Genomic DNA, 15,931 nt, shown 5'->3' with positions numbered 1-15,931 from the left:
TGGGAATTTGCACATGTAGGGGTTTTTTTTGATGTGTTGCTTGTGCATATATAAGTATTAGCCTTGATATAACATTCCCACTAATAATAATGGTTATCGTACACCTTGGTCTGTATCAGCTGCAGTGACTTTTTTTCTGGAGCAGGTTACAAGTCAGGCTACTCCAAATACTGTAAAAACTAGTTCTAATAGCCTAAATTGCCATGAGGTGGTATTGGGAAATGAGGGAACACCTGACAACATGGCTTGCTGCACTTAGTCAAATGCTTTTCATGTCTTCAACACTTACACTGAAAGACACTTTTGAGGTTGTTCTGAAGAGAACATGAAGGGCACTAGCGCATGACTTACAGATCCGTGTTAAGCAGTATTAAAAATTATTTATTGGAGAGACTATAAGGGGACAGTAGGTGAAGTTTTGCAGGATCCAGGGGTCAAAATTAAATTATTGAGAGGGACTATGCAGATGATGGTTACAATGGGGAGGGGCTTTTGTGCCAAGGTTCTTTGTCTAGAGCAATTTACTAGTAGAATTATTAGCCTTGGCTGGAGTTCTCTGGTCTGTATGGCTATGTGCAAGCAATGCTGCACTTAATTTTAATTGTTTGGATTTCAGTTTTAGTTTTATTATTAAATTAAGATTAACAGGGGATGCACAAATTGCTTTCAGCAACACAAGATTTTTAAATAATCCTTTATTAAAACATACCAACAGTCCACTCCCCCAAAGCATAAAACCCTTTGCTCCCTCAGACAAAGGAAAATAGTGTAGATTTTTTTTCTCTTATGCTGTTGAACACAGGAAGGAGGCCCATGCATTTACTTTTAGATGGAGAAAAATAATCCCTCTCAGAGTTAGAAAAGCATGTAAAATCTTTAAAGAATGCTTTATTTCCTCCTGGCACCTATGCAGGAACCAGTTTATTGAGCATTTTGATGTAAAATGCTTAAATTGCCAGGATCATTCAGTGTCAGCTGAAGAAAGCAAGAGTAGAAGTTCATGGAAAACGGTTTAACTTGTTTTCAAACCTGCAGTGTTAGACTGGAGCTGCTGTCTTCTCTTCTGAGCTGAGCTGCTGGGTTGATATTGGGGCAGAAGCAGGAGGGTGCCTGGTGCTGGGGCATTGTTTCTGTGCAGTAACTTTGGTGTTGCCTTGGGATGGAGGAGGATGGACTCAAAAAGGGTTAAGCGTGCTTGTGAAACCATCCACAGGGGAGCTACTTGCAAACTACTGGTAAAGCTCTGGTGCCTATGTAGGACCTAAAGGAGCAGCCAGAGAAATTATTTTAGAAGGCTGCCGTGGACATGGGGACTGGTGAATGGGGTTTGTAGTCTACTATGTGTGTCAGAAGCAAGCAGTATAAAAGCAGATGTGAAAACAAACACATTTATAATGTAATTTTGAAGATTTTTGTCTTGCTGGATGAGGGACAGCCCTCTTGCACGTTTCTGTGCTACCTCAGCGTTGTTTGAGTGTGTGTAAAGCAACAAGTAAATAACATAGGTTTTGTTTTTCCTTAAATATAAAAGTGAAACTTAATGCTGTGAGCAATGTCAAACACACCTACTTTAGCTTTGCTTTGCTGGGAATTATTCCAGCCTTGCTCTGTTACATTTCAGTACTATGTCAGTGAGAGAGGAGACTGAGGATGTGCTGCTTCTTTTTGCTCATCCTTCATCACTAAACCCATTTAGGTGGCTACCTGAAGCTACAACACAGTTCAAACAAGTGCATCCCCAAACATTTTTTACAGCTTTGTGTGCAGTGCCTGGTTAGTACTGCACTAGAACCACGGCTTCCTCTCTTTCCACAAAGATAGTCTGACAGCAAACTTTTTCTAAATTGGGTTTTCTGAGACAGTTTTCTTTGTGCTTTATTTCCTGTCTTTGTCCCTCTCTCTTTTTTCTTGTATCTTTTTTTGTTGTGGTGATTGTGTTTTTGTTGAAATGAAGTGCTCGTTTCTTCTGTGCTAAAAAAGATGTCTTGTGGTAATGTTTAACCTCCTGTGAAGATTAATCCTAGTCTTGAGCAACCTGCTGAGAACATTGCCTTCCCTTATCACAGGCTTGTTGTACTCTGGCAGCAGTTTACAGGGACTCTCCTGCCAAATTGTATCTGTACATTAATTTAGAGTAGTGAAAACACAGGTAATACTCTGCATAGCGAAATGACCTTTAAAATCTGTACCTACAATTTATGAAGCCAGTCATTAAGGACTTATTTAGCTTTGTACAGTCTGAGGTTTTAAACATTACGAGAAAAGATTTTGGGATTAGATTATAAAAGTTCCTTTTATTGTACTTTTCTGAAATAAACTTTTTTGAGCTTAATACAAAATAAGCACCAAGGAGAAACTAAATCAATGCAAGCATTCGAGGGATGGTCTTATCCTTAAAATACAGTGTGTTTCAAAGTTTTTGCACATTCTTATATCTGTTTTGTTATGTACTTAACCCAGAGCTCACAGGCAATGAAAAAAAATTTACTCATTTCAGTAAGTATTGTCTCAAATTCCATATTTTTCCTTTTAAAATTGCTAGTACTTTTTGGGTATAAACTTTAAAAAAAACCCAAACAAATAATAAAAGAACCCAACAACCCTAATCCCTAAAATTCCTGGACCTGAAAGAAATCAGAAGAAAATCTTTTATCAGCTACTTGCCTGCACCCCCCTCTCGATGCAGTTTTGCTGCTTTGGTTTGCTCTTCATCAGTGGCACTGTTTCCCCTGTGTTAGTCAGTTCTCCTGTGGTTTGTAGAAGTCTGCAGCAGCTGTACTAGCAATGTTTTCCCTTCCTATCTTCTTCCCAAAACACACGTGGACAAATGCAGGTTACAGATCTGAATCATTTTGACTTTGATGTATGTGGGCTTTGGGTTAACCACGTGCCCTTTGCATCCTCTTCTCCCTCTGCTCCCAGGGTGCTGGTGCTCCCAGCTGGGCTCCAGGAAGCTCTGCAGAGCCCCTGGGGCTTGTTCTGTTCCCAGAGCTGTGGACTCTGCAACCCCTGTGAAGAGGAGCCAGCTGGCTTGAAAGTCACAGAATCACAGAATGGTGGGGGTTGGAAGGGACCTCTGGAGATCATCTGGTCCAACCCCCCTGCTAGAGCAGGATCCCTTAGAGCAGATCCCACAGGAATATATCTAGGTGGGTTTGGAATGTCTCCAGGGGTGGAGACTCCACAACCTCCCTGGGCAGCTTGTTCCAGTGCTCTGTTACCTTCAGAGTAAAGATTTTTTTTTCTCATATTCAGGTTAAACCTCCTGTGTACCAGTTTGTGCCCATTGCCTCTTGTCCTGTCACTGGACATCACTGAGAAGAGTCTGACCCCACCCTCCTGACACCCCCTGTTTATAAGCATTGATGAGCTCCCCCCTCAGCCTCCTTTTCTCCAAGCTGAACAGCCCCAGCTCTCTCAGCCTCTCATAACAGTGCAGATGCTCCAGTCCCTTCAGCATCTTACTGGCTCTAACTCTGCTTCTTGCATGTGGGCTCTTCACTCATTTTGATCCTCCGTGATACTGGTGCCAGATTTGATTTTGACTTCAGCTTGCTCTAATGAGCCAAGGAGCCCAACTGCAGGCAGGGAAACTTGGCATGATAGCTGACAGCAGCTATATGGTTTCTCCCTTGGTAGGTGAAATCAGATTTGCTTAAGTGGAGAATAGAAGGCTTCATGGAGACCTTAGAGCACCTTCCAGTACCTGAAGGAGCTCCAGGAGAGCTGGGGAGAGACTGTTTACAAGGGCTTGTAGTGAGAGGACAAGAGGGAATGGATTAAAATTGGAGGAGGGAAGATTTATGTGAGACATGAGGAGGAAATTGTTGAGTGTGAGGGGGTTGGATCTAGGGGATCTTTAGGGTCCCTTCCAACCTTAGCCATTCTATGATTCTAGGTGGTTAGTGGTGCCAGATCTGAACAAGTTAAGTTAAAAAGGGATGGATTCTGTTAAAACCTGGGGGTTGGAAGTGAAAATGTGATTTTATGCCCCAGAGAGCTGTTGAGGTTAATTTCACCATGTCCTACAAAACCAAGTCATCCCTCTCTTTTGTTTCCAGTCTGTTTAGCTGCAAGCAATTAAAAACCACCTCAGCCACTGGTCAAAGTCCTGAGGCAAAATCAGCCTTGGACAAGGTTGGTGCATGCGAGAAAATGGAGCATCGAGACACAATCTTACCTGTTTGTGTGCTATCTAGGGAAAAGGAGCTCTGCTGGTGGTAAAACATACTTTGTTGTATGGAAGGTTTTCTTTGTGTCTTTTTGAGAATTTAAAATACCAGGATCATGAAGTCTTTGAAATACTTATTTTCAAGCTATGCAGTATCAGGTGTAACGTAAGAGGTACAACAGATTTGTAAAATGCAAAGAATTGTGCCACTTTTTCCACTGCAGTTTATGGTAATTTTACCACTATTGTAGCTGTGAATTGTGTGCTTCCAGAGATTGTTCTGACTGTAGGTGGTTGGCTCTGGATCCAGATGTTTGCCAGATATTGGAGGCTATGTAAAATGAAGCCCTTTGCTCCCTCCAGGTGTGCGGAGTGTTTGTGAGAATGTGTTCACCTCCCCCTCTGCTGCACCACTTTGGCTGTTCATCTGATGCTGTGGTCAGGTGATTAAAGGAGGTGAATCAAAAGAAAAATAAGATATTTCCTGCCAGGTTAAGTCTTGGATTATCTCAAGTCAGTGCCAGGGGAAGGGTGGCAGACCAGGGACCATAGGCCCATGCAGTCACTTGTCCTGGCAACCCACTGAGGGCTGCATCGCCTTCCTTGCACCATCAGACCTTGACCCTCAGAGCTGCTCCTGCTTCAAAATCATGTTTGCTTTGTCTTCTCTTCTCCTCCCTGGTTCCCACTGGAGGCAAAAAGCTTAAAAGCAGAGTCCTGCTTTGGGTGACTCTGCTGGCAGCTGACTGGCTTGTCTGCCCAGAAGGCTTGTGGAGCTGATGTTGGCCTCAAGGCTCCTGTTTACTTTATAGCAGTTCCTTCTGTGTCTTCTGAGATTCAGAACTGATAAAACAAATACTGGTTACTGTAAGGTTTGTTCTGAGTGCTGGCAGAGATCATACCAGACAAATCAAAATGGAAAGCTCACAGGCACAATCATGTTGTTAGCATTGCTATCCAGTTAGTCTTGCTTTGCATTTCTGTTCCCCCTTCCCTTTTCTCCCCCACCCCTTTTTTTTTTTTGTGTGTGTGTGTGCTGTTGGAAAGATTGTTAGGAAAGCTGTCCATCTGCAAAATAAACCTTTAGCTGGTTGAGTTGGAAAATTTTTTTCTTTGCCCTCCTAAGGGGGCAAAAATGCATGCCCTCCATGAATGTTTTGGGAATCGGTAAGGGTGTGAAAGCAAGAGATCTGTTGAACAAGTGCACTTGTGTCTGCAGCAAAATATAAACATCTCTAAAAAAACATGCTTAAGGCCCACCCATGCTGCAAGCTTGCATGCAGGATGGTACCTGACTAGAAATTATTATAATCACAAATGGATTCACACAGTCCCTGAACAGATAACTAGGAATTGTTGCTTCAGCTTTCCCTGAAAGCAACTTGGTCTCCACATGCTCTAAAAAAAAAAAAAAAAAAAGGTGGATGGATGAAATAAAATTTCGGATCACTGGATTGTCCTTGTATCATAGTTGTTTTAATCTGTTTTGTGATATGAAACATTGAAACATCAGTGTGTTTGGTGCCTGGTGTTCCTCAAGATAGCATGCCAAAACCTTTATGAATTTTTGTGTTTATGTATTTGTTTTGATGAACAAGGTAATTCAAACTTGAATGGCTTTTTCAATACCCAACGGAACGTGATTGCATCAATAATCATAGAATCATGGAATGGTTTGGGTTGGAAGGGACCTTCAAGTTCATCTAGATCCAACCCCTCTGCATGGGCAGGGACACCTCCCACCAGCCCAGGTTGCTCCAAGCCCCATCCAACCTGCCCTTCAACACTGCCAGGGATGGGGCAGCCACAGCTTCCCTGGGCAACCTGGGCCAGGCTCTCACCACCCTCACACTCAAGAATTTCCTCCTCATGTCTCACCTTAGTCTCCCCTCTTCCAGTTTTAATCCATTCCCCCTTGTTCTCTCAACACATGTCCTTGTGCACAGTTCCCCAGCTTTCCTGGAGCCCCTTCAGGTACTGGAAGGTGCTCTAAGGTCTCCCTGGAGCCTTCTCTTCTCCAGGCTGAACACCCCAACTCTCTCAGCCTGTCTTCACAGGACAGGTTCGTTAGCCCTCACATCATCTTCATGACCTCCTCTGGACTCTCTCCAGGAGCTCCATGTCCTTCTTGTGTAGCAGAGGCTTGTTGGCTGGGTCATTTTGGAAATGTGTGTGCATCTCAATTCTATCTACAGTATGGAGAGGAGGAATTTTTAACTATACAAAAATGCAGGTGGAAAATTGCTTTGAAGAGCAAGTGAGCACTCAATCCCTAGCGTGACTTGTGTGAGAGTCTTAGTGTGCAACATCTCCTGCACGGATGGGTGAAGTGAGGACAGGATGGTCCAATTTTGTCCTGCCTGTTGTTTTCACACTCTTCATGTGTATGTGACTTTGTGATCATCCTTGCATTCAGATGGCAACAGCCTGTGCAGCTGGCATGAAAAAATAAATGTAATAAATAATAAATTTAAAGCTAAATATTTTTATTAAAATATATTGTTAAATGTGCAGCAGCTGTAAATGTCACCCTTTTTTTTATATCAAGGATAGGTGACCTGCTCTGCTGATAGTTGCAGTGGCAAAGCTCTCATTAGGAAACAAAGAAAGCACATGGAACTCATAATTGGCTTCTCTCATCCTTGCTGCACCTCTTGCTTAGGTTTTCTTACCTCTAATTTAGCCTGGAAAAAGGGAAAAAGCAATAGCTTTCATACTTGAGCTACACAAACACAGGAGGATACCAGGTAGCATGTGGAATGCATCCATACTGTAGCTGTTTTTCACCTATGCTGCCTGGATATCCACAGGCACCAGTTTCACCTGAGATGCAGGAGATGAAGAAGCACAGGGTGTCAGAGGGGCAGCTCTAAATGGGCTGTGGCAGCAGAGGCATACAAGGAAACAGAAATAAGCAGCCAGGTGGAAATTACTGAGCTGAGAGACAACAGAAAGCTCTGCAACACCTTATTGGTACCTGTTCCAGATCCCCTGCCCCTATCTGTGTGCCATCTATATACACTGTTAGTGCTGCTGGCCTTGTTTGAGCCTCTGCATCTCAATGGTGCCATTGGGTGACTCCTGAAATAATGCATGGCTAACTTGCTCTTGGAGATGATTTTTTTTGACAGCCTGCTTGAAACTATTCAGCCACAGCCTCCTGACAAGGCAAGCTATTTAAAAACAAGAGAGAAAGCTTCACCACCACCACCCCCCCACCACTTCCATGCTAGAGAGCTGTGTGGTGCCTGGGGTCCTTCAGCTCCACTTGGCACCCGTGGCAGAGTGGGGCAAAAACATGTACTGTCATTTGTAATGGAGTAGCATTAAAAAAAAAAAAAGAAGCAACCTTTCAAAGCCCTTCTGACTAGCAAAAAGCCCACTACTTGTTCCTTGTAATGTCTGTGGCAAAATGTATTTTTCAAAAATATGCCCAGTTTTTGAGCTTCCCACCTCTGGCCAGTGTTGACTACATTGTGACAGAGATCCTGCCAGTGTCTCAGTTTCCCCTTCCCCCTCTGGCCATCAGGCAAAGACCCAAGAGCAGGCTGCTGGTCCCTGCTGCTGTGACGGTCACTCTTGTTGAGACAATCTAGCCGGTGGAACCGTCAGCAGGGAGAGCTAGGAGGATGGATCCTGTCCCTTTGGGATGTTACTCCTGTCTGGGGCACAGCAGCACTTCTGGTTGACAGTTGGGTGTCTGACCCACATATTATCATGACCAGAGGGGCATCTTTCTTGTGTACCAGATGGTTCCTCAAGCAGTTTAGTCTGGTTTTGGGTGTTTCTTCTTATTCCAGTTTCCTCATTCCTCTCTCTTAAGCATGTGTAATGAGCTGTGTGAGGCTCAGGGTATGAGCAGAGCTTTGTGTCCATGGAAGTGTGTGGCTTTTTGGAACTGCTCATGAAGAGAAGTACTTTAGAGGTATTTCTGAGAGTCTGGTCACACAGTTGCTATGCAGATTGAGTGCCTGTGCAGATCTTAAATTGTTTTCTAAATTAAGAGCTCCCTCTCTTCTTTTGCAGGTATGTGCACTTGTGCTTTTTTGCAGGCCTGTTGTAATAGCAGCTTAAGGAAGGCTACTTTTCATGTGATTGAATGCATTATAGTACAGGAGGGTAGATTTAGGTTAGACATCAGGAAGGAATTCTTCACCATGAGGATAACAAGGCACTGGAATAGGTTGCCCAGTGGGGCTGTGGATGTCCCCTCCCTGGAGGTGTTCGTGTTTGATGAGGCTTGTGCAGCCTGGTCTGGTGGGAGGTGTCCCTGCTCATAGGAGGGAGGTTGGAACCTGATGATCTTTAAGGTCCCTTCCAACCTTAACTGTTCTGTGATTCTATGATTCACTTCCTCAGGAGAAGAATGGTGCTGTACAGCAAAGGAAAATACTGTTGATCTGATGTGCTGCAGCAGGTTATCAGGTAGATGGTAATTCATGCAGGCCTCTAGCCTTTGAGTTGCTTATGCTCTGAGCAAGTGAAAGCATTAATGTTTTTATTACTTTGGTAAAGAAGCTGCATTAAAATTTATCACCCAAACATGTGGTATTTACATAGATTGTTGCTTTCTGTAACCATATATTGATTTTCTGGATACATGGTTTTGTTGTGCTGTGTGTGAGGAAGCGAGCAGAAAGGGTGTTGCTGGAATCTGTAGGAATTAATCAGTTAATCTCTCTGAAGTAACTTCCTCAACAGCCTTTTCCCAGAAGGGAAACAAGTATAACAGTGTTGTCTGAAGTGACTCTGAATTTCCTGTGCCTCCCCACATCATTATCTGGGCAATGCACTAGCACATATCAGAGGTTTTCAAAGTGTTGTACCTACAGTAAGTGCTAAATGAAAATCCCCAACTTATTTGTAAAAAAAAACCAAATCAGAACAAAACCACCAGCCTCTCCAAAAAATCCTTTGAAAATATATGGTACCTCTTTTTAGATGGTATTTAAACTTTCATGGATATCTGTATAGTGATTTCTTCCTGCCTGAGGTCACTAGTGGTGATGAAAAGCGAGTGGTTTTGTAAATATCACTTGGCCTTCATCAGCCAGTTGTGCAGCTTGGAAAAGTGTATATATTGCAAAAACTATAAAAATAAGAAAGTGTGGCAGTGTCTCACCATTTTAGTATCTTATTTATTCTTTAGTAACTGAGAGAGGTTTAAAAGTCATTAGTGGTAGTCTCTGAATTTTTCTGTAGTCAAAATTTAGGTAATGGCTTTGACCTTATGTTTATCCAGCTTTTTGTTCCACAAAACCTTACAACCAGACTTATTCTTGACATTGTGAAGTGTCTCTTTTGCCACCTAAGTCTGTGACTTCTCATCGAAGAGGTACTTGATTTTTCTTGATGACCTTTTTAAACCTTTCTCTTGCATTTTAAGCTCACAAGTAAGGAAGGAATCTATTAAATTTACCTTGTAAAATTGATTATGGAGATTCATCATTCCTGATTGTGCTCCCATCATATGTTATCATATGTGTATAATTTTAAATGTGTCACTTAAATTTTCGGTCATGTAACAAGCATAAAAAAGGTCACACAGTCTGTCAGTTCCCTGGGATTTTTGTGGATAAGCACTGCAAATTACAAATGTGACAGTTTCTTCTGCCTGCTCTCTTAAAGTAGTTTTCTGTCTTTCTGAATAAGATTTCTTTCCAAATTCCATGAATTTATTTAACCTCTCCAGAGTCTCTGGGCCTGCAGTGGTAGAGGACCTGGGCTGGAGTCTTGGGTCAGATGTGAGTGTCTGGATGTGCTTGTCTGGCTCTGTCAGTGTCTTCTGGGGGAGACAGTAAATGGAGAAGCATGTTGCTGGAGAGACCTTTTTGGAGGCTGTGAAATCACAGGGAGTTGGGTCTTTGCTTGAGCAAAACTAGGCTTTTTGGAACATTAATGAGTATTATTGCTGAGACGGGTGGCTGTTATTGAAGCACAGCATCAGTTTGGATGGGAATGTTGCCATTAGAAAGCAAAACCAGAAACCCAGAGACCCAAAGGTTCTGCATGTCCCGTGATTATGCTTGACCTCTGCCATCAGAATGTGTTGTGAATGGCACTCCGAGGTGTGTGTCTCATTCCCAAACTGCCAGGGAGTATGAATGTGGATATTGTGCAGATGTCAGTGTCATGCACAAGGCTTCAGTCAAGTTGTGTGGGAGGTGTATGTTCCAGAGCTCCTTGTAAAGGCTGGAAAAATGCTAGTGGGGATAGACAGCGCCATGCAATACTTGATCTTTGGCACCTACAGTCCTCAGCGGAGCTCATTTCAGTGATTTCTTTGTCTTTAGGGCTGTTTTTTAAGTATTCTTTGAGCAACATTGTGTTTCTTCTTTCCCCTAAACCTTCCCCTAAAACTGGCAAGAACAGCCTTTGCTGCTGGGTGGTAATTGTGGTTTAATGGTAGCTTACAGGCTGAAACACAGCTGAGATGTGACTTGAAGGAGAAAACAAAAATGGGCAAAACAATTATCAGCCTGCAGAAACACCCAGCTCCTTCAGGAGGATGCTAAGCTTGGTAAAAGATGAGGAATCCTTGGACACTGCTGCAGGGATGGAGTGAAAGGGTGTGTGCCTGCCCTCTCCAGGGCCAGAGGGTTGGGACTGCAGCCTCAGAGAGTCACAGTCATACTCAAGAGACCACATGGTTCCCAGGTGCAGTCAAATGGCTCTGAGCAGATAGGTTGTGGTTTTGGCACTGAAGACACATTTTCTGCGGGTGTCTTGAACAGTCTGTGATTTTAATCTCTAGAGCAAGTGTTTCACCATGTCTTTGATATGGGTGTTGCAAGTCCATTTCTGGCGACAGTTTTGTTTGCCCCTTGCACATTTTAAAAGTGAAAGTGTCACTCAGGTTTTCAGTCTTAGGGTGCAGCAGAATAGCTGAGCAGAGATAAAAGATGCCTGAAAACCCATGCCCTTCAGGGAGAGTCTCCAGCAGAGGTATGGACTTCTTAGTATGTCCTAATTTAGGGGCTCTGGCAGGAAGATGAAAGCAATCCTCAACATCCCTAATACTTTATGTTTTGTGTCTCCAGAGCTGCACATATTTTGAGAGCACATACTTAAACCTTGTGTCTTAAAAAAACTCCTAACAAAAATAGAGGTCTTTGTAGCTGTGTCCTGGGCTGCATCAAAAGCAGTGTGGCCAGCAGATCAAGGGAGGTGATTCTGCCCCCCAGCTCTCTTGAGATCCCACCTGGAGAGCTGTGTCCAGCTCTGGAGACCCCAACATAAGCAGGACATGGGGCTTCTGGAGAGGGTCCAGAGGAGGTCATGAAAATGATTCAAGGGCTGAAGCAGCTCTGCTCTGGAGACAGGCTGGGCGAGTTGGGGTGTTCAGCCTGGAGAAGAGAAGGCTCCAGGGAGACCTTAGAGCACCTTCCAGTGCCTGAAGGGGCTCCAGGAAAGCTGGGGAGTGGCTTTTGACAAGGGCCTGTAGGGAGAGGACAAGGGGGAATGGATCAAAACTGAAGAGGAGAGATTTAGGTTAAACATTAGGAAGAACTTCCTTGGCATCAGGGTGGTAAGAGCCTGGCCCAGGTTGCCTAAGGAAGCTGTGGCTGCCCCTTGCCTGGAAGTGTTGAAGGGCAGGTTGGATGGGGCTTGGAGCAACCTGGGCTGGTGGGAGGTGCCCCTGCCCATGCAGAGGGGTTGGATCTAGGTGATCTTTAAGGTCCCTTCCAACCCAAAAGAATCACAGTATTCTGTAGTTCAGTGCAGACTTCTACAGTACTTGTTAAGTGTCCTGGTTTTGCTTTACTTGATATTTTGTGCCACAAAGAAGAAAGTGACTGCCACTAAGCCTCTGGACCTATGGAAACCAGCAGTCAGTCACTGAACACTGCCCTTCAGGGTCACAGTAAATCATCCTGACAATTCCACTATAAATACTCGTATGTAAACCTGTATCAATTTCAAAGCCTCTTTGGCTTATCTGCAAGAACTTCAGGAAGGGGTGTGATTTGTTTGGCAAGGATAAGAGAGGTCCACAGTGGCTGTTGCAGATATTATCTGATTCTCAGGTTAATTCAATTCCACTTTTGTCATCAGTTACCACCTCATAAAACTCAAGTTTCTGGAGTGGGAGAAGCAAACTGATTTTCTTTTGTTGCAATTGATCCATTAGAGAGAGAGAGTTTTTCAGTACTTTGTCTAGGCAGGGTCTTGGTTCTTTATCTGTTTCATGGGAAGGGTTTTTTACTGTGGTGCTTTTGTGGGATATCTCAGGAGCTTTCTGAAGCAATCTGTTAGTTGAATGTTGCTTTTCTGTACAGCAAGAAGCAAGTTTCCATATTTGCTGTTTGTGATCTTTTAAATTAAGAAGTAAAGTAGGTGGTTGAACTACCAGTTTAAACTTTTTGGGAAAAAAAAAGAGTGAATAATTTTTGGCACTGGGAGTTATGAAGCATCCTGATCTCTTGCCATGTGCTAGAAGTTCCCTCTCCTCCTGCCTGGTGTGCCATGCCTCTGCAAGCCTTGCTCAATCCATTACTTTCATCCCTGTGACTCATGTGGCCATGGCTCAGCTTCTGCTTGTCTTGGGGTGAGTAAGGTCAAAAGCAGGTATCTGTGCATGATTTTCTGAAGAGAAGGCAAATCTTTGTCAAATGAGCACTGCCTCCATGAGGACTTTACGTAGACACAGACAAATGAAGTTGCAGGGAAAAGAGGTTCCTCATCTCCTCTTTTCCTTCCCATGTAAATAAATAGTGCAGCATATAGCAAACCAATGAGTGACCTTTCTCTGACAGTGCTAAGGATGCAGGTTTTTTACTTCATCAAAGTATTTGCTTGTTTTGCTGTTTCCTTTGTCCTGGGGAAGATCTTTCTGATTGGGCACTGTAGCTCACTGCCCTCTTCTTTTAACATGAGAAATGTCTTCCTGGCATTTATACCAGTTGCTAAACATTTCTATTGAATGTCATGTCCAGAGGCAAGAAGCTGGTCTTGGATGCTCTTTGCTCAGTGTAACTATTCACCTCTTGTAGATGAGATGCCAATCTGTTGGAGGCCAGGAGCCACTAAGGGGTTTTGTTGATACACTGAAAGCCCATTTATGTGTTTGCACAAGCTGGAGTGTCTGCTGGTTGTTGTATAACTGGTGAATATTAGTGTTGCTTTTGCCTTTTACTCTTCCCCAGAGCTTCCTAGTGCCTGGGGTCGTGAGCCTGGTTGAAGGCAGCTGCAGATGCTGCCGTGGGTGTTTTCTGGTTCCCTTCAGGAGGCATTTGTGGAGAGCCAGGGCACCAGCAGGGAGCTGGCTGCCCTTCAAAGGTCCTCATCGTGCTTTCATTGGGGAGTCCCTGAGCCTGCCGGGCAGGCATGTGGTGGTCACTGCCTGGGCTGCAGCAAAATGGGCAGGGGACATACAGGCGCAGTTCCTGGATCCAGATACAGGTCCTCTGCAGGCTTTTCCAGAAATCACTGTGTCACTCCTACCTGGTGGCACGTTCAAGATTTTGTTCTGAACGGCAGAAGTTACAGTTGTGTTGCTTTCCTGTTTTTTAATGGCAGTTGATGTTCCCTTGAGTCCAAGAGTTGGCATTCTGGGACCCCAGTTATTATTCCTCCATTATTCCTCCAGTTAAAACCACCTCTATTTGGTCTTCTCCAAGCTTAGGGCTTTATACTGGCTTCTTTTTCAGCTGAGTGCACAGGGGTGCATAGAAGAACACGTCACAGAACAAGGGAAATCTTGTCAGCTGAACAGGCACCATTGTTCAATAAGCTCTGTTTCTCTTTATGTGATTTTCTCAAGAGATGCTGTTTGGAGACACTCTCTGTCTTAGAATGTATCTTCTGCTAAAGACTTGAAAACAACAGGCTTTGTAGAAGTGCATTATTAACTGCCTTGTCTGAGGGGGCTTTCAGTTCTTTTTTATTATTAATGAACTCCCATTAAATTTATAGAACTGTGAGTAAAAAAGTGTTTTGTAAGTACATCTGTTTGTCACATGTCAGGTGGTAAAAACAAAAACTCATGCTGCTTCCCTCTTTTTTGTTGTAGCAAACCTTCCCCAGTGATGTCCACTCCATTGAAGAAATTTTGAAGGTAGGTGCTCTTAAAGAATAGATCTCTGTGTTTGCTTGTATTTTGCATGCCTTAAAATAGTGTGTGAGCAAATAAAATACTGCTCTGCAACATCCACTGGCAGAACACAAGCAATCACCGAACGTGTGTTTTGGGGTGCACTGTGGAGAAGTAAAGGTAAAAGTTAGCTTTGGTTACAGCTGGAGGTGTAAGACCCATCTTTCTATCACCATGTGAGTGAAATACAGTCTTGTGCAAGACTAAGGAGTCACCCGGAACACCCAGAGCTCCTCCTTTGTCAAGTCAGGGACTTGCCATGTCTGAGCGCATTTCCTCCAGAGGTGCTGGACCTGCTGCCCGTGCAGCCAGCCCCAGCAGCAGGGTCCTGAATGGCAGCATGCACCTGCATCCTTCCAGCCTGCCTGTGAATGGCACTGCTGCTGGGCTGCTTCTCCTTCACTGGCATTCCAGTCCATTCATCCAAAGCTCAGCTAACTCGGATGCAAAACCATCCCTGGTAACCTTGTGTCAGAGCTGGCTCTGTCAACAGGGCACAGGCTCTGAGGTAGCTGGCTCTGAGGGTGTGTCAGCCATTCACTGGTGTGCATGGTGTGAAAATGCACTGTGATCTGCAGGCCCAGCCTGCTGATTCTGAGAAGGCAGTCCCTGGATTTCAAATATTATTCTGAGACACCCAGGTCCTAACAGAGGTGTTTGCATTCTGTGATTCACTTCCCTCACTGTTGCTTCAAAATCCTCATGCCTTTATTGCTCTGAAGAAGCTGTTGGGGCAGCATTTTAGCTGAAAGGTAGTTGTGCTGAGCGCTGGTTGGTGTTGCAGCATGAGTACTCCACCTGGAAGTGCTGCCTCCCTTTGTTTCACATGACATACCCAGTTTTCTTTCCTGTTAGTGAGGCATAAGGCTGTTTTTGTAGCAGCCACAGGGAAGCTTGTGCAGGTCTAGTGCAGGACATCAGGTTATCCTGTACTGGAAGATTGCATGGGAATGAAGTGAGCAGTGAACTGCACCGTGGGAGGTGAGAAGGGAGCAGGCAGGAGTGGTAACAATGAAATCAAATGGTTACCCAGGTTAGTTAGAGGCTGCTTCTAGCTCCTGCACAGAATGCTCTGTAGATTGCTCTGATCCCTGCTTACAGAGCAGGAGGTGGCAATGTTGTTTTGTTCCCCACTAAATTTCTGCATTTCATGTTGTTCCTAATAGATAAGGAAACTAGGGACACTTCGAAACTTTCATGTTTGTGACTTGATGAAAAAATGGCACTTATAAAGTATGACACAGTAGAGATTTTCACACGTCAGTTTATTTGGTGCCCAAAGTACAACAATGTACTTTGTCCTGACGTGCTCCTCATCAGCTTCTTTTTAAGCCCCTGAGCAATCTGTGTGAGGTACCTGATTGCTATCAGATACATTCAGCATCATAATTCTTAAATTTCTGAGCTGGACAAAGTGCTACTGTTGTGTTACTCTTCATGCTGCTTTTCTTCAGGAAGTTGGCAGGGAATGGTTGCAATGACAGCCACTCTGGATGGGAATGTTGAGTTATGTTGGGCTGAGGGGGAAACCCTGAGATAGTTATTCCTGGAAAGGCAGTGAAGATGGCAGGCCATATGAATTCACTTCTGGCAGTGACTGTGGTGCTCATCAGGATTTGACACTTGGGGATTAGGTGCCAAGAAGAATTTTTCTTGTGTGATTTCAG

General features: G+C 44.0%; 1 protein-coding gene across 1 annotated transcript in view; it reads left to right on the top strand.

Annotated features, from left to right (window-relative positions):
* Positions 1-15,931, top strand: part of AFF1 (AF4/FMR2 family, member 1) — a 135,598-nt gene that overhangs the window by 87,208 nt on the left and 32,459 nt on the right. Inside the window, exon 6 of the mRNA XM_009993821.1 lies at positions 14,184-14,228. Coding sequence (XP_009992123.1) covers positions 14,184-14,228 — 45 coding nt within the window. The remainder of the gene's footprint in view (positions 1-14,183; positions 14,229-15,931) is intronic.

Source organism: Chaetura pelagica, unplaced genomic scaffold (assembly GCF_000747805.2).
Source record: "Chaetura pelagica isolate M959 unplaced genomic scaffold, ChaPel_1.0 scaffold210, whole genome shotgun sequence".
Taxonomy (NCBI): Eukaryota; Metazoa; Chordata; class Aves; order Apodiformes; family Apodidae; genus Chaetura; species Chaetura pelagica.
The sequence above is the reverse complement of the archived record's forward strand: the minus strand, read 5'-3'. Positions and strand labels throughout refer to the sequence as shown.